The following is a 20,175-nucleotide window of genomic DNA, read 5'->3' as shown; positions in this document are numbered from 1 at the left end:
CAGTGGGCTTACAAATGAAAACGATGACCATCATTAAGCAGGGGTAAGTATGTGTGTATTGTGATTCTTGGAATTAGCTAGACATCATGGTCGTGCTGAGTGAGGAAGAGGGAGCATACTGACTTTGAGCATATAATAAATACTTGCAAATGGCAGCTTTAAAGATTTATTTTTAATATATCACATATATGATATGTTTCCCAAGTAAAATACACTGGTGTTTTACAGGGAATGTAGAGGAAAGTGACAGGAAGGGAAGAGTGTTTGAGGACCCCAGCACACGTCCCTGTATACCTAAAGAATAGTATAGAAGCAAGGTGATGTGCTATTTGATGAGAACAAGCAGATTTCTCTCATTTCTTTTTTTTTTTTTATGATGTTACTCATACATATTTTTATTCATACATTTTTAATGAGATTATTGCCAATATATACATTATTTTATTTTTACATTAAGCCAATGTCTGTCATGCAGCCATCAAAAACCTTACAGTAAGTTACACAGGTTTGTAGTCTAATTTAGACTCTAGCTTCTTAGAATCAGCCACTTTCCTAACTGCTTTCATGAAGTCTTCCTGTACTACAAAATCATGATCAGCACGAATTGCAAACATACCTGCTTCAGTGCAAACATTTCTCAGGTCTGCCCCATTAAAGCCATCTGAAAGTTTTACAATTGCTTCATAATCTATTTCTCCATGCTTTGTAATGGGACCTGCATGGATTTTCAATATGTCTAATCTTGCTTGTTCATTTGGCAAATCAATATGTATTTTTCTGTCTAATCTTCCTGGACGTAGTAAAGCAGGATCCAGCGTATCTGGCCTGTTTGTAGCCATGATCATTTTAACTCTATGCAGAGTATCAAATCCATCCATTTGATTCAGTAACTCCATTAAAGTTCTCTGGATTTCTCTGTCAGCTGAAGTGCCCTCAGAAAACCGACGACCACCAATAGCATCTATTTCATCCATAAAAATGATGCATGGCTGATGGTCCCTGGCATAATTAAACATTTCTCTGATCAAACGAGCACTTTCACCAATGTACTTGTCTACAATAGAACTAGATACAACCTTTAAGAAATTACAGTCCAACTGGCTAGCAACAGCGCGTGCCAAGAGTGTCTTCCCTGTGCCTGGTGGTCCATATAACAAACAGCCTTTTGGAGGTATTATTCCTACACCCTGAAATAATTCTGGGTTTGTAAGAGGTAATTCTATCACCTCTCTTAATTCCCGGATCTGTTCTGATAATCCTCCAATCTCAGAATAAGAAACATTCCCTGGGTCTTCATGAGACATGTTGTAAACTAGTGGATCCACCTCTCTCGGCAAATATCTCATGATAGTGAGCGTAGTCATATCCAAAGCAACTCTTGTTCCTGGCTTCAGCTTACTTTTGTCAAGCTGTCTACGACAACCCACAACATATCTTGGTCCATTTGTAGCTTTAACAATGAATTTTTCTTCTGTTAATTGTTTAAGCACTTCACCCACAATCTGCCCAACACTTTGTAGGGCCTTCAGATCATTTTCAGACTTTTCATACTGTTTGGTAAGTTCTTTTAATTGTTCTCTTAACTCCTTAAGGCGGCCGTCGATCTCCTTGTGCTCCAGCAGCTTCTTGCGGTAGTCCTGAAGCGCCTTATCTCTAGGGTCCGCCATGATGAGAAGCCCGATTTCTCTCATTTCTTCTGTCATTCCTTCAAACCACACTTTTTTTCTCCAGGGAAAGAGCACCTCACAAAGCAAACTGTGGGCGAGATTGAGAGCTGTGGGCCCGTATCACGTCCTGGGTGTATAAAACTACCATGTGACAGGGTCCCCCCACCAGGATGTCATCTGGAAATAGCAGGCACTTGCCAGGGGCCCACGTGGGGAGGTCAGACTCACTCATGTAAGGAACAGGTTCATTCTCTGCAGCACTTTAGCAAGAAAGATCAGGGGATGTTCTCACACATGGAGGATCCTGCTGTATTCCTCTAGGGGTGCCTGGCATCCTCTGGCATACTGTGTTCAGAGAGGGCTCTGGATGGTTCATGGTTCTTGAATGAGTGAGAAACCAACTGTTGGATCCTTTCTGCTCATCTTTCGCTGACTCAGAGCTTAGGCACTCCAGTGAAGCACTCAGTGAAACAAATCAGACACGAGCGAACGTAGGCTGGACCGCAAATATCCTAGGTTTATATCATGTAGAATCTTCCCTTTGAAAAACTTAAATTTTAAGGACTAAATCTTTATAGGTGACTGGTTTTCCATTATGGATGCAGCTCTGCAAAAGTAGGAGGAGCGTAATCAACATTCACACTTAACAGAGCGGGTGGAGGTGCAAGCCCAGTGCTGCGGCTTCCTCTCGGCCTTGTTGCTGCCGTTTAAGAGAAGGAGCCAGCTTGAGAACTCAGATCTCTGAATCACTCTCCTGGGTGTTCTTTCTGCTGGTCTATCCTGTGTTTTTCTCTCACCTTCCTTTCCCTTTCCTTCTCTTACAAATACTTGTGCAGCTCCTCTTCAGTATCTGCAGGGCAGAGTTCTGTGCACTTCCTGGGTATAACTCATTCAATTCTCTTAATAATATTAATATCCCCATTTTACAGATGAGGACACTGAGGTGTAGAGACAATGCCTTCGAGGCGGGGAAGAGAAGGGGTGCGGTTTCTATGTGGTAAATGGAGGAACGGAGGATCAGCGATGATATAGTTTGTTCAAGGCCTCCCTGGGCTACAGTTTGGCACTCTTCTCTTTGAAATATTTTGGAGGAAATGATGGCTGTGACTAGGGCTTACAGTGTGTACTTGGAAATGTCCTATCTGCTTGGACTTCAAGCATAAATGCAATAGCACTTTTTTTGCTGTCATGATAAAATTCCAAAACCTGTCCCATTAGCACACACCTCCTGCAGAAACGCCCCCATCTGAGAGTGCCTTTCTACAGCATGCTAGAGTCACAGTGGAAACCTCAAAAATAACCTCGAACCCCCCAGCACGTCAGGTGTAGTCTTTCTCTTTAAATTGCTGTTTTCAAAGCTCATTGTAAACTTCTAGACACCTTTATGACTTGATGAGCACAGTAAAGTCACTTTTAATTTCCTGGTTATATTTGAATTTTCTTTTTATTTAATAGGAGAAAGTCAAGTGGAAGTGTTACTGTTTAATGAGAGCGAATATTATGAAATTAAATAACTAGTTAGAAGCTTTGAAAGTGTAAGTGCACATAGGAATACAGTCAGTTGCCTTTTAAACATAGTAATTTTTGTGTGTGTGCATGAACTGCCAGGCAGTCACATACTCTACCTGTTATTTTATTTTTACATTAGTGTGAGCTAAAGAGCTGCCAGTTTTTCTCAGATAATTTTGTTATTTTACTCTCTGTATAGTCTGTTGGGGGTAATCCCTTAGCATGAGATTGCTTTTACTTCTTTTATTCTTTAAAAGCCATAAATTCAGTATGTAGAACAGCCATGCAGAGGTTTTCACTTTGGCTAACGATTACAGCCTAGACTGAGGACATGAGGGAGAGTGAGCTCTGGAAACTTCATTTCTAGAAATTCCTTTCTCTCCTGACATAACCAAGTCGAACATAATTAGTAGAAAACTTTGCTTGGCCGAGTTGTCCGTGCTGTTATCCTCACAGGATTCAGGTGTAAAAGTCAGTCCACTGCCTGCCTGCTCTGCTTGTGAGCTTCCAGACTTTGTGGGCACCTCACAACATCACACATCATCGAGCCTGCCACTTTCTGTTATTCATTCAGGATCTGTATTTAAAAATCGCAGAGAGCCAGCTTCCCCGTGGCCTTTCTTGGATGTGACAGTAGCCTTCAGGGTCAGAGCATCCAGCATCAGCCCCCATGAGATTTCCCCCTTTGAATCTGCCTTGAATCCACTGAGCCTTAGCGGGTTTGCTCATGCCTGGTGTGGGCCCAGTCAGGAGTTTATTTTCCCTGCTTGGCTCTTCTGAGGCGCGGCCAGGCCAAGTACAACTTGAATAACCTTCAGGAAAGCTGTGCTGTCCTTCTGTCGGCTGCTGTCTTTGAAAATTGCCTGCAGAGTTAGTGAGCAGGAACAGTTAAGATTTACAAACAATGATGAAGCTTGTCATGCATCTTTCACCATTCATCATCCAGGTGCCGGGCCTGGGTGGTGAAGTGTTCTTCATAAAAACCAGCTCAGTGTGAAATACACCTCGCTGCAATGTTTACTGCTCTGAAGCTCGTCAGCGGCCCTTTATAGTAAATCCAGATTGCGATGTGACATTACAGTATATCATTGCCCGGCGCGGTGGGGTTTACACTCGGAATGAGTGCAGTGCACACCAGATGAGGTGTCCAAATTGAGTTATGTCAGAATTTGGCTGTTATATGGGGATAGCTTTTGTTTTCTGAACATTGAAAGTTAGCTTTATATGTATTTATATTTATATATGGGCATATACTTCCCATCTTGCACATATACACAGGGTATACAATATATGCTGAGGTCAGGTTCCAGAAGGGCTTCTGGTGTAAAGAATGGTGCCCAGATTTTATGTACCTTACAAACTGTTGTTCATTTATTGGCATGAATGGAATTATTGTGGGGAACTAGAGTAGATGGTTATTTAATTGTAGAAGTAGGTTTGAGCGTGCTGTGTATAAAGCGATTATATTTACCATCCTTAGGGAGACTCAGAACACTTGCCCCTGGGATTATTGTGGTACTCTGGAGTGATCCCTTAGATACGAGGGCAAAGAGAAGAAACCCCCTACAACTGTTGCCACCCATTGTTGAACACCTTGCCTGTCCTGCTGAACACATCCCCATGGGGCAGTGTCTGCAGTTAGTTGCTCATTTATGATTTTTTAGCAGATAGCATAATCTTAATGCTGATTAGTGATATCCTGAAAGATGCTGCTTCCAAGAGATGTATAGTGTTTTAGCTTAAATCTACAAAATAAAAGAGCACACTGAATTTATTACATGATCAAGTTTATTTACATTCACCCTAAAAGTGCTGATATTAAAAATGAGTTCCATAAAAATAGAATATTTGGAGATAACCGCAGGCTCTGGCAGTCCCATGAAGGATTGTTAAGAGAATCATTTTGTGCTCTTCACACACCTGGCACTGCCTTGAATCCAGGGTCTCTCTCCCATTTACACCTGCCTGAAGTCTAGGTTAAAGGTTGCCTCCTTCCCTGCTGGCTGTGCTCTCTCTGCTCCATTCTGGCTTTCTCTCAGTTCTAATGTCTTAACTTGAGATTGATTAATAATGCCAGGTGTGAGCTCCCTCCAGCAGCACAGGAAACATTTGCAGGTGTATGGTGCTGACCTCTGGGGGCGGTAGAGAAGCCAGACGCTTTTCATTGGCTTTCACTCCTGGGGAAGGAGAGACTAGCTCAAAATCAGCCCTGAGCAAAAGGAGGCTCAGGTGGTTGGTCCAACAGGTGCAATCATTTCATTAGGATGTCTGGATGAAACACAGGAAACCTAGTTCAATTTAAATTTCAAATAAACAACAACAAAAATGTTTAGTATAAGCATGTACCAAGTTTTTTTATGCTAAAAAATTGTTTCTGAAATTTAAATTTAAATCAACATTGTTCTTTTTATTTGCTAAATCTGGCAACCTGGTACATCATCCATGTCTCCTTCGAACCACCCTGGGGTAGAAGGCAAAAATGGTAAGTGGACAAAGGAGAGCAATACCTTCTTCTAGGCATTTTCAGCAGTTTCAAAGGTTGTTTCATTTTTATTTCTATACAAATAATATTAATACAAGAGGCAGTGCTCATTATGCTCCAAACAGTTTCCTACTTTGAATGAAGCCACTTCACGGGTTTCTCCGTGAAAAGCTTCTGGATTATAATTTATCCTTGATCATATTACTGTGTTGTTCCTTCTTCTGTTTAGGTGATTCATAGGTCCAGGAAGGTCAAAAGAATCATGTTTCTTCCTTCGTGTTTTATAGGTCAGACATATTAGTGCAACAGAAAATGAAGTTAATCACACTGTGCCTAGAATGAAAATGAAAATGTAGGCTTCTCACGTGCTCAAGCATTTTGTTCGCTTATCCCCCTGTTGTCTTGTGAGGCCTAACAGTGACTCTCCTTCAGCGCCCATTCCTCAGGTCTCTTTCCTTAATCCACTCCAGGGCGTAAACTGACAGCTCAGTCGGAAACAAATAAGACATTCCTACTTGGGAGGCTGAGGTGAGAGAATTACTTAAGCCCAAGAGTTGGAGGTTGCTGTGAGCTGTGATGCCATGGTATTCTACCAAGGGTGACATAGTAAGACTCTGTCTCCAAAAAAGAAAGAAAGAAAGAAAGAAATTCCTTGAGTGCCCATTATAGGTCTGTGAGCCTAGCATTCTGTTCTAGGAGATGAACCACAGGTGTGTGTCTGCACGGATCCCCAAATGTTAGCAGAGTTTTAGGGACACTTCCTTTCCCCTCCTGTCTGCAGCAGAACAGCCTTACCTCGAGTAGCTAGCTATGTGTATAGCTGTCCTGACCTTACTCAAAACTTGATGGAAATCTTCCCCATAAACCTAAGGGAGAGTTCTCTTTTCAAGTTACAGAAACCAGGATTAGAGCTACACTCTGGATAAATGCTCCCAATATGCAGCCACTTTACCTTGTTGCTTACATGGCTCTAGAAGTAGGATGGAGCTTTATTTATTTATTTTTTCATAATAGCTTTGTTGAGATACAATTCACATTCCATAAAATTCACCCCTTTAAAAATGTATAGTTCAGGATTTTTAGTATATTGACAGAGTTGTGGGACCATCACCACTGTCTGATTCTCGAACATTTCCATCACCCAAAAAACCATTCCCCCCTGCTGGGGAATTAGCAGTCCTTTCCCATTTCTGCCTTGTCCCAGCCCCCAGTAGTGGTTGGCTATTTTCTGTCTATGGATGTACCTATTCTGGGCTTCCTGTATCAATAGAGTCAGGCAGTATGTGACGTTCTGTGTCTGACTTCCTTCGTTTAACATAATGGTTTTAAGGTCCATCCATGTCATAGCAGGTGTCAGTCAGAGTGTTGTTCCTTTTTGTGGCCAAACAACATTCCATTACACAGAGGGTCTTGGTTTATTTTAAGTTCAAAGAACATTGCAGGATCTAAAAAAATTGTTAAACCATGAGATTTTCAAAGTGAAATGTGTATTTTGTCTCATTTCATTAAGTCTTCAGTTCTTTCAGCTCAACACATGAAGGTCTGGAATGAGCCGTGTGTGCGGAGAGAGGAACACGGTGTGTATGGATGTAGAATGGTCCAGGGTGTGTCATTTTCCTGTTTTATGCTGATATACTCAGGCTGCTGTAACAAAATACCACAGACCGAGCAGCTTGTTTACAAGAGGAATTTATTTTCTCTCAGTTGTGGAGGCAGGAAGGCCAAGGTGAAGGTGCTGTCAGGGTCGGTTTCTGGTTAGAGCTCTCCTCTTGGGCTGTAGATCACTGGGTCCTCACATGGCCTTTCCTCTGTGCATGTGGAGAGAAAGGGAGAAGAAATGAATGTGAGTTTTGGTGTCTCTTCTTTTTTGTTTTTTTGTAGAGACAGAATCTCACTGTACCACCCTCGGTAGAGTGCCGTGGCATCACACAGCTCACAGCAACCTCCAACTCCTGGGCTTAAGCGATTCTCCTGCCTCAGCCTCCCGAGTAGCTGGGACTATAGGCGCCCGCCACAACGCCCGGCTGTTTTTTGGTTGCAGTTCAGCTGGGGCCGGGTTTAAACCCACCACCCTCAGTATATGGGGCCGGAGCCTTACCGACTGAGCCACAGGTGCCGCCCCTTGGTGTCTCTTCTTATGAGGACACTGGTCCTATCTGACTGTAACTTCATTAAACCCCAGTTATCTCCCTACAAGGCCTATCTCCAAATACAGTTCCAGAGCAGGCTAAGGCTTCAGCAGTTTTGGTGGGGACCCAATTCAGCCTCTTAACGTCTGCTGTTCTTGACGAGGTTCTTGGGAAATGGCAGAAAGGTGCTGAGATTTGGCGGCTTAACGTGTGTAGTATGTTTCCTAGTCTCCCTGCCCCTTGCTTGGTCTTTGCTGACCACTTACCTCCTAAGCTCCCTGCTATGCCGAGCCTGCCCTAGTCAGACCCTTATCTGCAGGTCACATCCTCACGCCAGGGGTGGTTCTCAGAGATGGAGAACTCAACAGTGTCACACCTGCTCACCTGGAACACTTCTTTTCCAAATTGTTGCTCCTCTCTTTTTCATTTTCCCCTTTAGAATTTGGTTTCATTTTTGTTTCTCCTTCTGGATTTTGTAAAAGGAGTTTGGATTCCTTGCCATCTTTGCCCTTTAAATGTTATGCATACCTTAACTAACTATGATGTAATGCTAAAATGGGGGTCTTTGCCAGTTTTCCTGGCAATTTGGCAGAGAATTTGGGCCTCCACCTGGGGAGACATGGCTGCGAGAGCGATGCCCGATGCCTTGTGTGATGAACCAATGCACAGGAAACTTCGTGGTAAAGTTATCATGGTGTATGTTCGTGAGCTATCTGATGTCTGTCGTAGATCAGCCAAATATGACAGATAATCTTATTCTATGAAGCACTTTGACACAGTCCTAGCAACAATCTTGTTAGGTAATGAGAGGCCTTTTCCTCCTGACCCCAGGAGATCGTCACACCACTGGGTGTCCAACAATTCAATTCAGTTCTGATGCCAACTTTCCCAAGTTAGCCCAGACCCTACAGCTTAAGGTCTCAGTTCCACAAAACTGCCCCCATTGTAGGCTCCAGCCAAAAATGGGATGCCCAAGCTATTCACATTTCTGCCTGGCTGACTCCAAATTCAGGGGTTCCTTAAACTCCCCCACAGGTATAATTTCCTAGAATGACCCACAGAACTCAGAAGGTGCTTTACATACTATTTTTTTTTTTTTTTAAATAAAGGATACAACTCAGGAACAGCCAAATGGAAGAGATGTAGAGGGCAAGGGATGGGAATGGGGTGGCGGTACACAGAGCCTCCGTGCCCTCTGAAAGTTCCCAGCTGGCCACCAGCCCCCATCCTGAAGCTGTCTAAGGGCCAAACAGGAGTTACTTCATTAGAACAAAAGGGGCTTTTATCACACTGTACCACCTAGGCAATCCCAGGGGATTGGGGAGCTCTGTGCCGGGAACCAGGGACAAAACCAAAATATCTTACTGTGATACTACAGGCAGGTTGGGCAAAAATCATTGGCCCTATTCAGCAACAAGCCAATTTCAGAATAGAGAGAATGGGTAACACAGCTTGGATGACCATCTCTGTCCTGACTGGTGTCTTTCTGGGATGCTTTTCAGCCTCAGGCTGTCATAACAGTATGGTGACTCTTCTCTTCAGCATGATGTCTCAGACCTATGCCATCGAGTACAGCAGTTACCAGCCACCCAGGACCCCTTAAATTATACTTAGTTACAAGGATAACTCTAGTTCCTCTGTCACACCAGCTTATTTCAAAAAGGTCACACGTGTCTAGTGACTATGCTATTGGATGGTACCCATGTCTATCAGCATAGAATGTTCTATTCGACAGCTTTTTTGGACTTTTACAGTGACAAGTGGGGGCAGTGTATTTTTTAAACCCAAGAACAAAGGCGTGATGTAAGTACCGTATGTTCAATGAACACCATTTAAAAGTCTAAGTTTTCACCAGTGCTTGTTCAAATAACCTGTCAGATTTCAGGGGTGTTATTGATGGAGGCATTAAGTGAATGCTGATACTAGCTGATCCTTAGACCTGTGATGCACACTTTTTTTTTTTTTTTAATAGCAGATGGATGTGAATTACTAAAGTAGAACTTGGTTGATCTCAGTCCAAAAGTGGTAATATTTGCCCAGGGTTGAGAACTTGTCTTACGGGCTTGGGGATTTGGCAAGGAGTGATTACATGAAAGCCAAGAGAGGGAAAGTGACATTCATCCCTCATCAGATTTATGATTTGCACATACTTTCTCCCATTCCATAGTTGTCTCTTTGTTCTGTTGATGTGTCTGTCCTTTGATACACAAAAGTTTTTAATTGTGATGAAATTTAATTCATCATTTTTTCATCTGTTGCCTGTGTTTTTGTTACCATGTCTAAGAAATCATTGCCAAACCCAATGTCCTGAAGCTTTTCTTCAATATTGTCTCCTAACAGTTTTATAGTTTTGACTCTTAAATTTAATCTAAGCCTTTGAATAATCTTGAGTCCATTTTTATATATGTATAGTGTAAGGTAAGTGCCCAACCTCATTCTTCTGTATGCGGGTAGCCAGTTTCCCCAGCGCTATTGTTAAACAAGACCAGTCCCTGTGGTGGAATGGTCTTGGCACTGGGTGGGAAATGTGACAGAGGGTTAAAGTTTGAGACTATCATATGGCCTTACTCTGTAAGCATCTGAGAACATTAAACATTGAAGGTAGAATCTGAATCTCAAGCCCACACGTTGCTGGTTGATGATCGGTCCAGATCTCTACGGTGATTATTTTTTCCATCATCTTTTACTTTGTTTACTTGTCTTTCTTTCCCAGCTGTCCCAATTATATCCTTTCTTTCCACTTTTACAGTTCTGAAATAAAGACTAATAGAATAACAAGAGAAGAGAATCCTTCCAAAATCAGTGTTTATAGTAGAGCAGCGAGAATAGGGCATGCAAAAGACTGTGGCTGATTTGCTATTTTTCTAGTGCGAGATGCCTAGAATTTTTCTACTTGAAAATGACAAATGTAAATTTTTAATACCTAGTTTTAAAGGGTCATCTGTAGCTTGCTGATATGCAAGAGATGGCTGAGCCTCCTTCTGTGAGCTCCAGGGAAAAAGTTTGATGATACCCTTTGGTGTCCTGTAGGAATATCCCTAAGGAAAGGAGCGCCAGAGCTAAGAGCAGAGAAGCAAAGACCCGCAGATGACAATGCCTGGCTGGTTGCAGCCTGAAATTGTCAATCACCTCTTAATGTTTACAGAAGTGAAAAGTCAATGTGTAGTTGTTTTAATTTGACACACTCAAGGGTTGAGAGACTGTAATTGCTGGAGGGGACAGTTAAGTGGCTGTGCTCCCTGTCAGCTTGTCTGGGTCTTACTCCAGGGCTAAGCACTTTTCTGATGAGCAATAGATTGGGTTAATACCGTGGTAATTGCTTGCTTCCGCATACCAGTCTTGCAATGCCTTGTACTACATTTCTATCAGCACTTGCCTGAGGCTGTGAGGGTTTATGCTGCAAAGAGAGTCCGTATGTTCATTTTCATGAATCAATGTCAGTTTTTGAAAAGCAGTTGTTACAGCACTAAGTGGACTGTAATAAATTATACCCCCTCCAGACCCATTGGAGTAAATCAGAACTGTTTATATCCATCTGAGTGGTCTTTTGAGTACAAATGACTTTTTGTTTACTTATCAAACCAAATGTTTGTCTCCAGGAAATGGAGGCAAATGATTTGTTCATTTTTTAATCCTGTGAATAGCACTTTGCTGCTGTTAAGCCAAGGTACAGGTTCTGTGTATTGTTAGGTAGAAAAGTGCTGCCCCACCCGCCTCCTCTGTACCTGAAATTGTCGCAAAGACGTTTTTAAGACTGGGGACACTTGATGAGTATCAGCCTGTCTCTAACCACTACTAATACATGGCAACAATGCACAGAGCTCTTAAAAAGAGAGCATTGTCCCAACCATTCCTAAGCAGAGGAACTAAATTTTGGAAAGTGTGTTTCTATTGTGGATTGCTTGCCTCTACTTCTTTACAAAGGGTGTGTGCTGCTTGATAGTTTTTTACTTTGGGAGTCAAGAGAGAAACGGCGGCATTTCTTACGCAGATTAGACCAGAGGTCTGACCCTTCTTAGTAGGATATAGATACTGCAAAGTTTGATTGTGGTGGCTCTTGTTATGAAATACCTGTTACTTCACATTTAATACCAGTTGAAAGCCCTATCTCGTGATTTTTCTCTCTCTCTCTCTTTTTTTTTTGGCTGCTGCTGTTTGTCTTCTTTTTTGGATGGGCTGTTGTCTTCTTCCACTTACTTTTCCCACAAGGCTTGCTGGGCCATATTAATATGTAGTAATGTCTCCTTCAATCACGTGCTAATAATCACTTGTTCTTACTGTGCTAAATATACATAACATAAAATTTGCGATTTTAACTGTTCTTAAGCATACAATTCGGTGGCCTTAAATACATTCACAGTGTTGTGTAACCATTACCACTGTCTCTTTGCAGAACTTTTTCATCATCCCTAACAGACACTCCTTTACCTGTTAAGCAGTAACTCCCCATTTTTCATGTCCTCCAGCCCCTAGTATTATAATCTCTATCCCACTTTCTGTCCCTAATGAACTTGTCCATTCCTCATACCTCATATAAATGGAATCATACAGCATTTGTCCTTTTGCATCTGGCTTCTTTCATTCAGTTAGTATAATATAACCTTTCAAGGTTACCCCTGTTACTGCATGTCAGAACTTTATTCCTCTTTATGGATGAATAATACTGTATGTACACTCCTCATTTTGTTTACCCGTTCTTCTGTTGATGGGCGTTTGGGTTTCCCTCTTTTGGCTATTGCGAAATAATGCTGCTGTGAACATCGATGTACAAGTGTCTGAGTCCCTATTTTTAGTTCTTCTGGGTATATACCTAGAAGTAGAATCGCTGTGTCATATGATACTTTTATGGTTAACTTTTTTTCAGAACTGCCAAACTGCTTTCCATGGCAGCTGCGTGATTTTGCATCACAACCAGCAATAGTTCCAATTTGATGGTGACCAGGTTATCCATTTTTTCTTTTGTTGCCTGTGCTTTTGGTGTCAAATTTAAGAGGCCATTGCCAAACCCAACATTATGAAGGTTTCTCTCTTTTCTCCTAAGAGTTAAAGAGTTTTGTAGCTCTTGAATTAAGGACTTTGATCCATTTTAAGTTGAATTTTCTTGCTTGCTTTCTTTCTTTCTTTCTTTCTTTTTTTTTTTTTTGGAGACAGAGTCTCACTATGTCACCCTTGGTAGAGTGGCATCACAGCTCACAGCAACCTCAAACTCTTGGGCTTAAGTGATTCTCTTGCTTCAGCCTCCCAAGTAGCTAGGACTACAGGCACCGTTTTAAGTTGCTTTTTTGTATGTAGTGTAGGGTAAGGGTCCAACTCCATGCTTGGGGATGTTGATACCCTATTTTCCCAGCACTATTTTTCAAAAAGACACCTTTTCCCAGTGGGTAGTCTTAGCACCTGTTGAAAATCAGTTGACTGTACATGTGAATGTTTATACTTTAGCTTTGTGGTAAGTTTTGAAATCAGAAAGTATGATTCCTCCACCTTTGTTCTTCCTTTTCAAGGTTATTTTGGTTATTTGGTATCCCTCAGAGTTCCATATGAATTTTACAATGGGTTTTTCCACTTTTGCAAAAAACAGATTTTGATGGAAATTAAATTGAATCTGTACATTTCTTTGAGTTGTGCTGTCATCTTAGCAATATTAAGTCTTCAAATTCATGAACATGAGATGTCTTTCTATTTACTTAAGTCTTTTAAAATTTCTTTTAGCATTATTTTATAGTGTTCTGTGCCTGTTACTTCCTTGGTTAAATATATAACTTTTTGATGCTGTTGTAAATGAGATTTTTTCTTAACTTCCTTTTAGGATAACTTACTCCTAGTATATAGAAATACAATTGATTTTTGTGTGTTGATTTTATATTCTGTGCTGAATTAATTTATTAGCTCTTTCAGTTTTTTATTTTTATTTTTTGGTGGCGTCTTCAGGATTTTGTGTACTCTAAATTATTTGTAATTGTATGTAAATTATTACAAAGGTAATTTTATTTCTTCCTTTTCAATTTGGATGCCTTTTTTCCTTGCCTATTTTCTCCAGCTGGAATTTCCAGTACTTTTACTTTGTTTGAACTTCGCGTTGAACAGAGGTGGTGAAAGTAGGCATTCTTGTTTCGCTCCTGCTTACTGGTTTCACCATTAAGTATGATGTTAGCTGCGGGTTTTTCATTTATGGCTTTTATTATGCTGAGTGCTAACAGCCTCTTTTTCTTGTTTTCCTGACTCTTTAAGGCAGTGATTGATCTGTGAGATGGTGGATGGTGGGTTGCTAACTACAGGGTTTTCTTCTTCCCATGAAATCATCTAGGCCTAGGCTCTTTCTGACATTTAACTTACATCCTGGATTTTGGGTGGCGTGAATTATTTTTATTAAAGTCTGAGGGTCACTGAAATGGCTGGATATTTGGTCTGTTGCCAAATGGACTTCCCTTTCTACTAGGAACATGAGTTGGGGCAAGGAAGCAGGTAGGATTGGTTGGAGTGATATGTTGAAGGTCTGTAACAGATTCAGTTTACTGATGCAGTACCCCATTCTGGAGAGGATTTATTTTGGTAAGAAAAACAGAAAAAGCACCATGGGAAAGAAGATATTTTTACTTTTTTAGCCAAAATATTTTATTCATTTATGTTTTAAGACAGAGTCTCACTATGTCACCCCTTGGTAGAGTGCTGTTGCATCACAGCTTACAGCAACCTCAAACTTTGGGGAATAAATGATTCTCTTGCCTCAGCCTCCCAAGTAGCTGGGACTACAGGTACCCACCACAACCCATGGCTATTTTTGTTGTTGTTGTTGTTTGGCAGGCCCAGGCCAGGTTCAAACCTTCCAGACTCGGTGTATGTGGCTGGCATCCTAACCACTGAGCTACAGGTGCCGGGCCCAAAATATAATATTTAAAGAAAAAAAGCTGTTAAAGGCATTGGGGACCTTCAGAGAATGTGGTTGTCTTTTGGACTTAAGCACTGATCTGTGGCCATATTACTTCCTTCTTTGTATTTGTTGGAGTGAGGCAGCTGTTCCATACTTTCATACTTTATTTGTCTAAAAAGTGCCTTTTAAAAAGAGAGTACTGAGTAAGCTGAAGGTCTTTCACACCTGGTTCTCACCTAGTGGCCTCATAGCCTTGGGCACATTTCCTCCCGTGATTGACCCTTAGTTTTCCTGACTGAGTTGGAAAGGATAGTACACATTTTGCTTAGTTTTTGTGTGGATTATGTGGAATAGTGTTTGTTAAGGGCTTACCACTGCACCTGTCCCAGGAGTAGTGCTCAGGAAATTGTAGCTGCTTCTGTTGGTTGTCCAGAAATTCTATGATCTTCTTAATTGTGTGTTCCTGATTGAATTTGAGCCTGCCAGAATTTTTAGAAAGATTACAGTTGAAAGAGTTCCGGTCAAGACTGATTCCAGGAAAGAAACAAAATGCTTATCGGCAGGTGCCGCGGACCGCCAGTCGAATGAGTCTCAGTCCGAGGGCTTTCAGGGCGAACGGCTCAGGTTGATTGGAAGGTCGACGCAGGATGGAAAATGACAAACTGCCACACACCAGAAGTGATGATGAAAGCAGCTGTACTTTACTGATTTTAAGGCATGGTATTTATACATTTTTTGACAATGTCTTACGAACTACAAAAGATATTTTTATGACTTGCTGATGCTTACAAAGTTCTTATCGAGTTTTGTAGATGTGAGTAGTCAACCGTCTTTTCTTACACAATGTTTCTGCCCACAAGGGGGAACAAAGGACTGTTGCTTATCAGCAGTTACTCTTTTACTTCTCTTTATCTATATTTAAACTTTCTTTCTTAGTAAAACTGCTTTGTTCACGTTTTGTATTTATATATTCTTATATTTGATTATGATTTTTATGTTGTTGGTGAATTAATAGTGAATTATGTATATGTTTTAAGTGTATAGTGAGGAAATTTACATGTAATAGTGCTTATAGAGAAGGTAATTTCATAGAAAACTTATTTCAAAGAAACAGTTTCAAAGGAACATAAGGTAGAGATAAGAGACCGGAGGGAGCGGGTATCTGGTAGGAACATCTTAACTTATCATCCCTGCATTCTCTTGATACATTGTTTCAATTAACTGACCTTTATGGTGGGAATGTGTTCCCTTGGAGACATTTAGTCTCCATTGTATAGATGAAGTCATGGATTAGTAAGTTATTATGTTTATTCTTAGTTCCTGAGGACATTCAAGCAACAATTAACCATTCTACTCAACAAACAAGTTTCAAACAGGTTTCAGGGTAAAGGTTATTCAGGCCTTTATGCCGCACCTCATGAATTCTTTCGTTCACTAAAAGGCATGCTAGGCAACTTATGCGCTGCTGTCGCAGGCCAGGGGGACTGGGGGCAACGCTCCGGGGAGCACTCACCGCCTTACCACAGTTTTTACAACGCGGACAGAGCCATCCCGCCACGGCTTGATGCCGGGGGTGCGGCAGGCAGGGCTGGCCTGTTGTCATCTCTGCTCCCACATCCCCATGGAATAAGCACACAACACACACCCAGCTTTTTCTCACATTCAGCAGCCTCTGGTCCCTCCCTCTTTTGAGAGAAAACAATTTGATAAATTACACAGTAAAATAATATTGATTTTTATGTCTTAGTCCTTATGATTATTTGCATTTTAAAAGGAGATTGGTATTTATTCTGAAGAAATGAATTTTTAATGTTGGAATTTCAGATATTTTGGTCCTTGAGTGGCAGGCACATTTTGGGGACAGAATCTCTTTGCCCTCTAATCTCAAATTACTCATTTGTAAGTAACAATCTGTTTTGTATACATGGAGCCAAACCTGATTCTTGGCTTGGTTTTTGAATTGTTTTAAATTTTGCTTTATTTCAAATACTGTTATTTGTGTCCGTATGATAATGTCATATGCTTAGAGTAAAAGGCTGTCATAAAATATTATTATCCTGTGGTGTTTCAAACATAGACCTTACAGTATATTTTCATTATAGTTGTCAGTTGTTTTGGTTTTGGAAAGTACATGACCACTTAATAATTTAACAATTAGTAAGTCTAGTTTGCCTAAATAAAATGCAGGTCCCAAAATGACTAAACTAAGTTAAATCGTCTAGACCTCTGTTGGACAAAGAGCTGCTGTATGAAAATTTATTAGCAATAGCACTGAAAAATCTATTGCAAGTTTTATCAGCCAGCGACATATTTTGCAAAATGGCATTTTTAAAAATCAAGATAGTTTAAGGTGCTTCATCTTCACAATACAGCTAGACTCAAGTTAATGTTTTCCTCATTTATAATAATTTGCAGTCAGCCATTTTATACTTCCCTCAAGGTGAAACTTGCTACACAGCCGTCTTTCATACTTTATTTGTCTAAAAAGTGCCTTTTAAATCAGAGATTAAAAGAGAACAGCCAAAAACAACTCTGGAAAACTGGCTTTTCAGAAAGTGTTTCCCAACGTATAGTTCAGATGACTTTTTTTTTTTTTAAACGAACAGAGAACTACTGTTTTCATTTTCTCTATAGTTCCTGACAGTTGCTTTTTAAAAAAATATACAATTGTTGTGCCGTTTGTGATCTTGATGTAATACTGTGTTGGGGCCAACTTTTCCCTCATTTCATTTAATAGTTGCTTCCAAAGCTAAACTCCTGACATATCTCATTTGATACCGTTTGCTTTGAAATCACATGCAGATGTGTGTCTCTGTAGAAATAGATTGCTTGGCGTTTTAACATGAGTAGCGTAGTCAACACATTCTACCTCAAACCTTTCCTTTTTTCAAGTATCAGTTGGTCTTAAAGATCTTTACCTGTTAGCATATGCAGATCTGCTTTATTCTTTTTAACTGTTGCATACTATTTCATAGTTTGGGTAGATTCTAGTTTATTGGTTCATTTTCTTATGTATTGATAGGCATGTTGAATTCTCTTTTTTTGACGTGACAAACAAATGCTGCCCTCTCTTTGTGCAATTGGGCTGGTGTTTCTCTGGGGAGATACTAATAAGAGGTCTGCATCTTAGATTGTATGGAATATTGCCAATTTAACTCCAAGACGGGCTATACTAGTTTAATTGCTAGCAGCCTTGTATTCCTGCCAATATGGAGTATCCAACAGGTACATTTTTTTCTGTCTGGTGGATGGAAAATAAGAGTCTCCTTGTGATTTTTATTTCTATTCCATCAGAGCCAGGATGGTCAGGGAGAAGCCTCATCCAGCATCTGGGCAGTGCCTGAGGTGCCAGGGAACTGGACCATTTTATTCACCACTGCTCTCTCCTTTCCCTGCAAGAAAAGTACAAGAGGGGGTTGCAGGTCACAAGACAAGCCCCAGCACAGTCCATCTCTGCCTAACAGCCACCTGGCACTGAGTCCCAATCAATCTCCACATAAAATTGCTGGCTCTTTGCAAGCAGAGGTGCTGGGGGAAAGCCCACTGATTTTCCTATCTTTTAGTTGCTTTCTCATTACTAGAGGATCTAGTGTAATAGACACATACCCCTCCCCCCCCCCCAAAAAGAAAAAATATATGAGAAGAAAGCAATTCCACCCTGCTCTCTTGCTGGCATGCGTGGTGTGGGGCAACTGTGTTTCCACTGCGATGGAAAAATATGCTGTCTCCTTTGTAGGAAAGGTTAGGGACCCATCCTTTCTGTGCTAGCAGGGGTGCGATTCCAAGTCTGGTGTAGCACTTTCAGGGCTGCAAGCACTGGATTCATAGACTGAACCCACCAAGATACTGAAGAAGCAATAATGTTGGAGAATTCATTGTGCAGAGTTAGCTAATCCACTTTCAACCACCTTGTTACATGATTGGCGTGGGGCTGTCTTTTATGTCACTTGAAGCAACTCTTCTACAGTAGCTAAGGAAGAATTGAACTTGTCCTGTTTAGTGGCCAGATACCAGGGACTGGAAAGAGCTTCGTCTATTACTGGCAGAGAACGTTGATGTCTCTATTAAGGATGGCAAGGTCTTAATTTCTTGCTTTTTTAAATTATTCAACGCTTGCTTTGTACTCCATTAATTCTGACTTTGACTTCAGAGCTTACAAGAAGTAGAGGGTTGAGAAATCATACACAATGATAGAATTTAAATTCTGGAAGAGAAGGTAGAGGGCACTGAGCTTAACCTCTTCACATTATACAGGTGGATACAGAGGCTTCAAAGGTGCCTTGCCCGAGGGTACGGCATAGTCCTTAGAGACAAACACTGTATGAATTTAAGATTTTATTATCGATTTATTTTATTTATTTATTATTTATTTTATTACTGCTAACCATTTCCTGTCACTGGGGTTTTAGATTTGAGCGAGAGCTGGACTGTGTAGCTTCATGGATTGGTTGGTCTCTCTCAGTGGTGGACCTGGGGTCAGCCACGGCAGCGTTTCTGAGAGTTAGATGTAACAGGTCCTTGATGTCCTGACCAGGAGGTGCTGGAACTCACTGGGGTGAATTGGTTCATTTGTCATCGTCTCCACTCTGACTTCATGGAAGGTCATACGAGGTGGAACGGGGTAATTTCTAATCTACTCTGAAGACACACCTGTGTGGATTTACACGGGATTCAGTCCTCCTGTGCCACTTTGTGCCCTGGGAAGGCACTGGCGAGTGCCAGACCTGTGGGGCACAGCCTCCTCAGGTGCCAGCCGGCCCTCTGTGGGATGTGTGCTGTGCTGAACAGTTTTCCTCATCATTTTCTCAAATTGGATTAAGGGAACAGTAAAACCTAGGAAGGTTTCTTTCTCTATTTTCTCCATAAGGACACGTAACTATTAGGAAAAATAAAATTCCTTGAACTCTCTAACCACCAGAATATGATAGGCAGCAAACAGGCAGGGAGCCACCAACACTTCACTCCACCAATCTTGCTCCAAATAGATCCTTAAAGTTGCTCCCTTAAAAAAAAAAAAAAACACTTGACTGAGGTTTGATTGACATGAAAAAAAACATACCTATTTAATGTGTACCACTTGGTGAGTTTGGAGACAGGTATACACCCGTGAAACCATCACCATGCTCAATGCTACAAAATACAAATATCACCTCCAAAAGTTTCCTTCTGCCTTCTTTCTTTATTACTTAATTATTTCCTATTTTGTGATAAGAATAATTGACATAGGATCTACCCTCTTAGCATATTTTTTAAGTATACAGTGTGGTATTGTTATTGCAGTACTTAATTGCAGGCACAGTGCTGTAGATCTCTAGGACTTAAGTCAATTTTTTTCTTTCTCTGTTTTAGAGACAGAGTCTCACTGTGTCACCCTGGGTAGAGTGTCATGGTATCATAGCTCACAGCAACCTCAAACTCCTGGGCTGAAGCAATCCTTTTGTCTCAATTTCCTAAGTAGCTGGAACTACAGGTGCCCGTAACAATACCCAGCAATTTTTAGAGACAGGGCCTCCCTCTTGC

At 41.1% G+C, this 20,175-nt stretch overlaps 2 protein-coding genes across 2 annotated transcripts in view; one reads left to right on the top strand and one right to left on the bottom strand.

The window, feature by feature from the left end:
* DMRT1 (doublesex and mab-3 related transcription factor 1) overlaps positions 1 to 20,175 on the top strand; it is a 113,803-nt gene that overhangs the window by 77,979 nt on the left and 15,649 nt on the right. The window lies entirely within an intron of this gene.
* LOC128574850 (26S proteasome regulatory subunit 10B-like) lies at positions 375 to 1,685 on the bottom strand. Its single transcript, XM_053575803.1, has one exon. The coding sequence runs from the start codon at positions 1,665 to 1,667 to the stop codon at positions 498 to 500; it is 1,170 nt and encodes a 389-aa protein (XP_053431778.1). The 5' UTR covers positions 1,668 to 1,685; the 3' UTR covers positions 375 to 497.

Source organism: Nycticebus coucang, chromosome 2 (assembly GCF_027406575.1).
Source record: "Nycticebus coucang isolate mNycCou1 chromosome 2, mNycCou1.pri, whole genome shotgun sequence".
In the NCBI taxonomy this organism is placed as follows: domain Eukaryota; kingdom Metazoa; phylum Chordata; class Mammalia; order Primates; family Lorisidae; genus Nycticebus; species Nycticebus coucang.
This window is presented reverse-complemented; position numbering and strand designations above follow the sequence as displayed.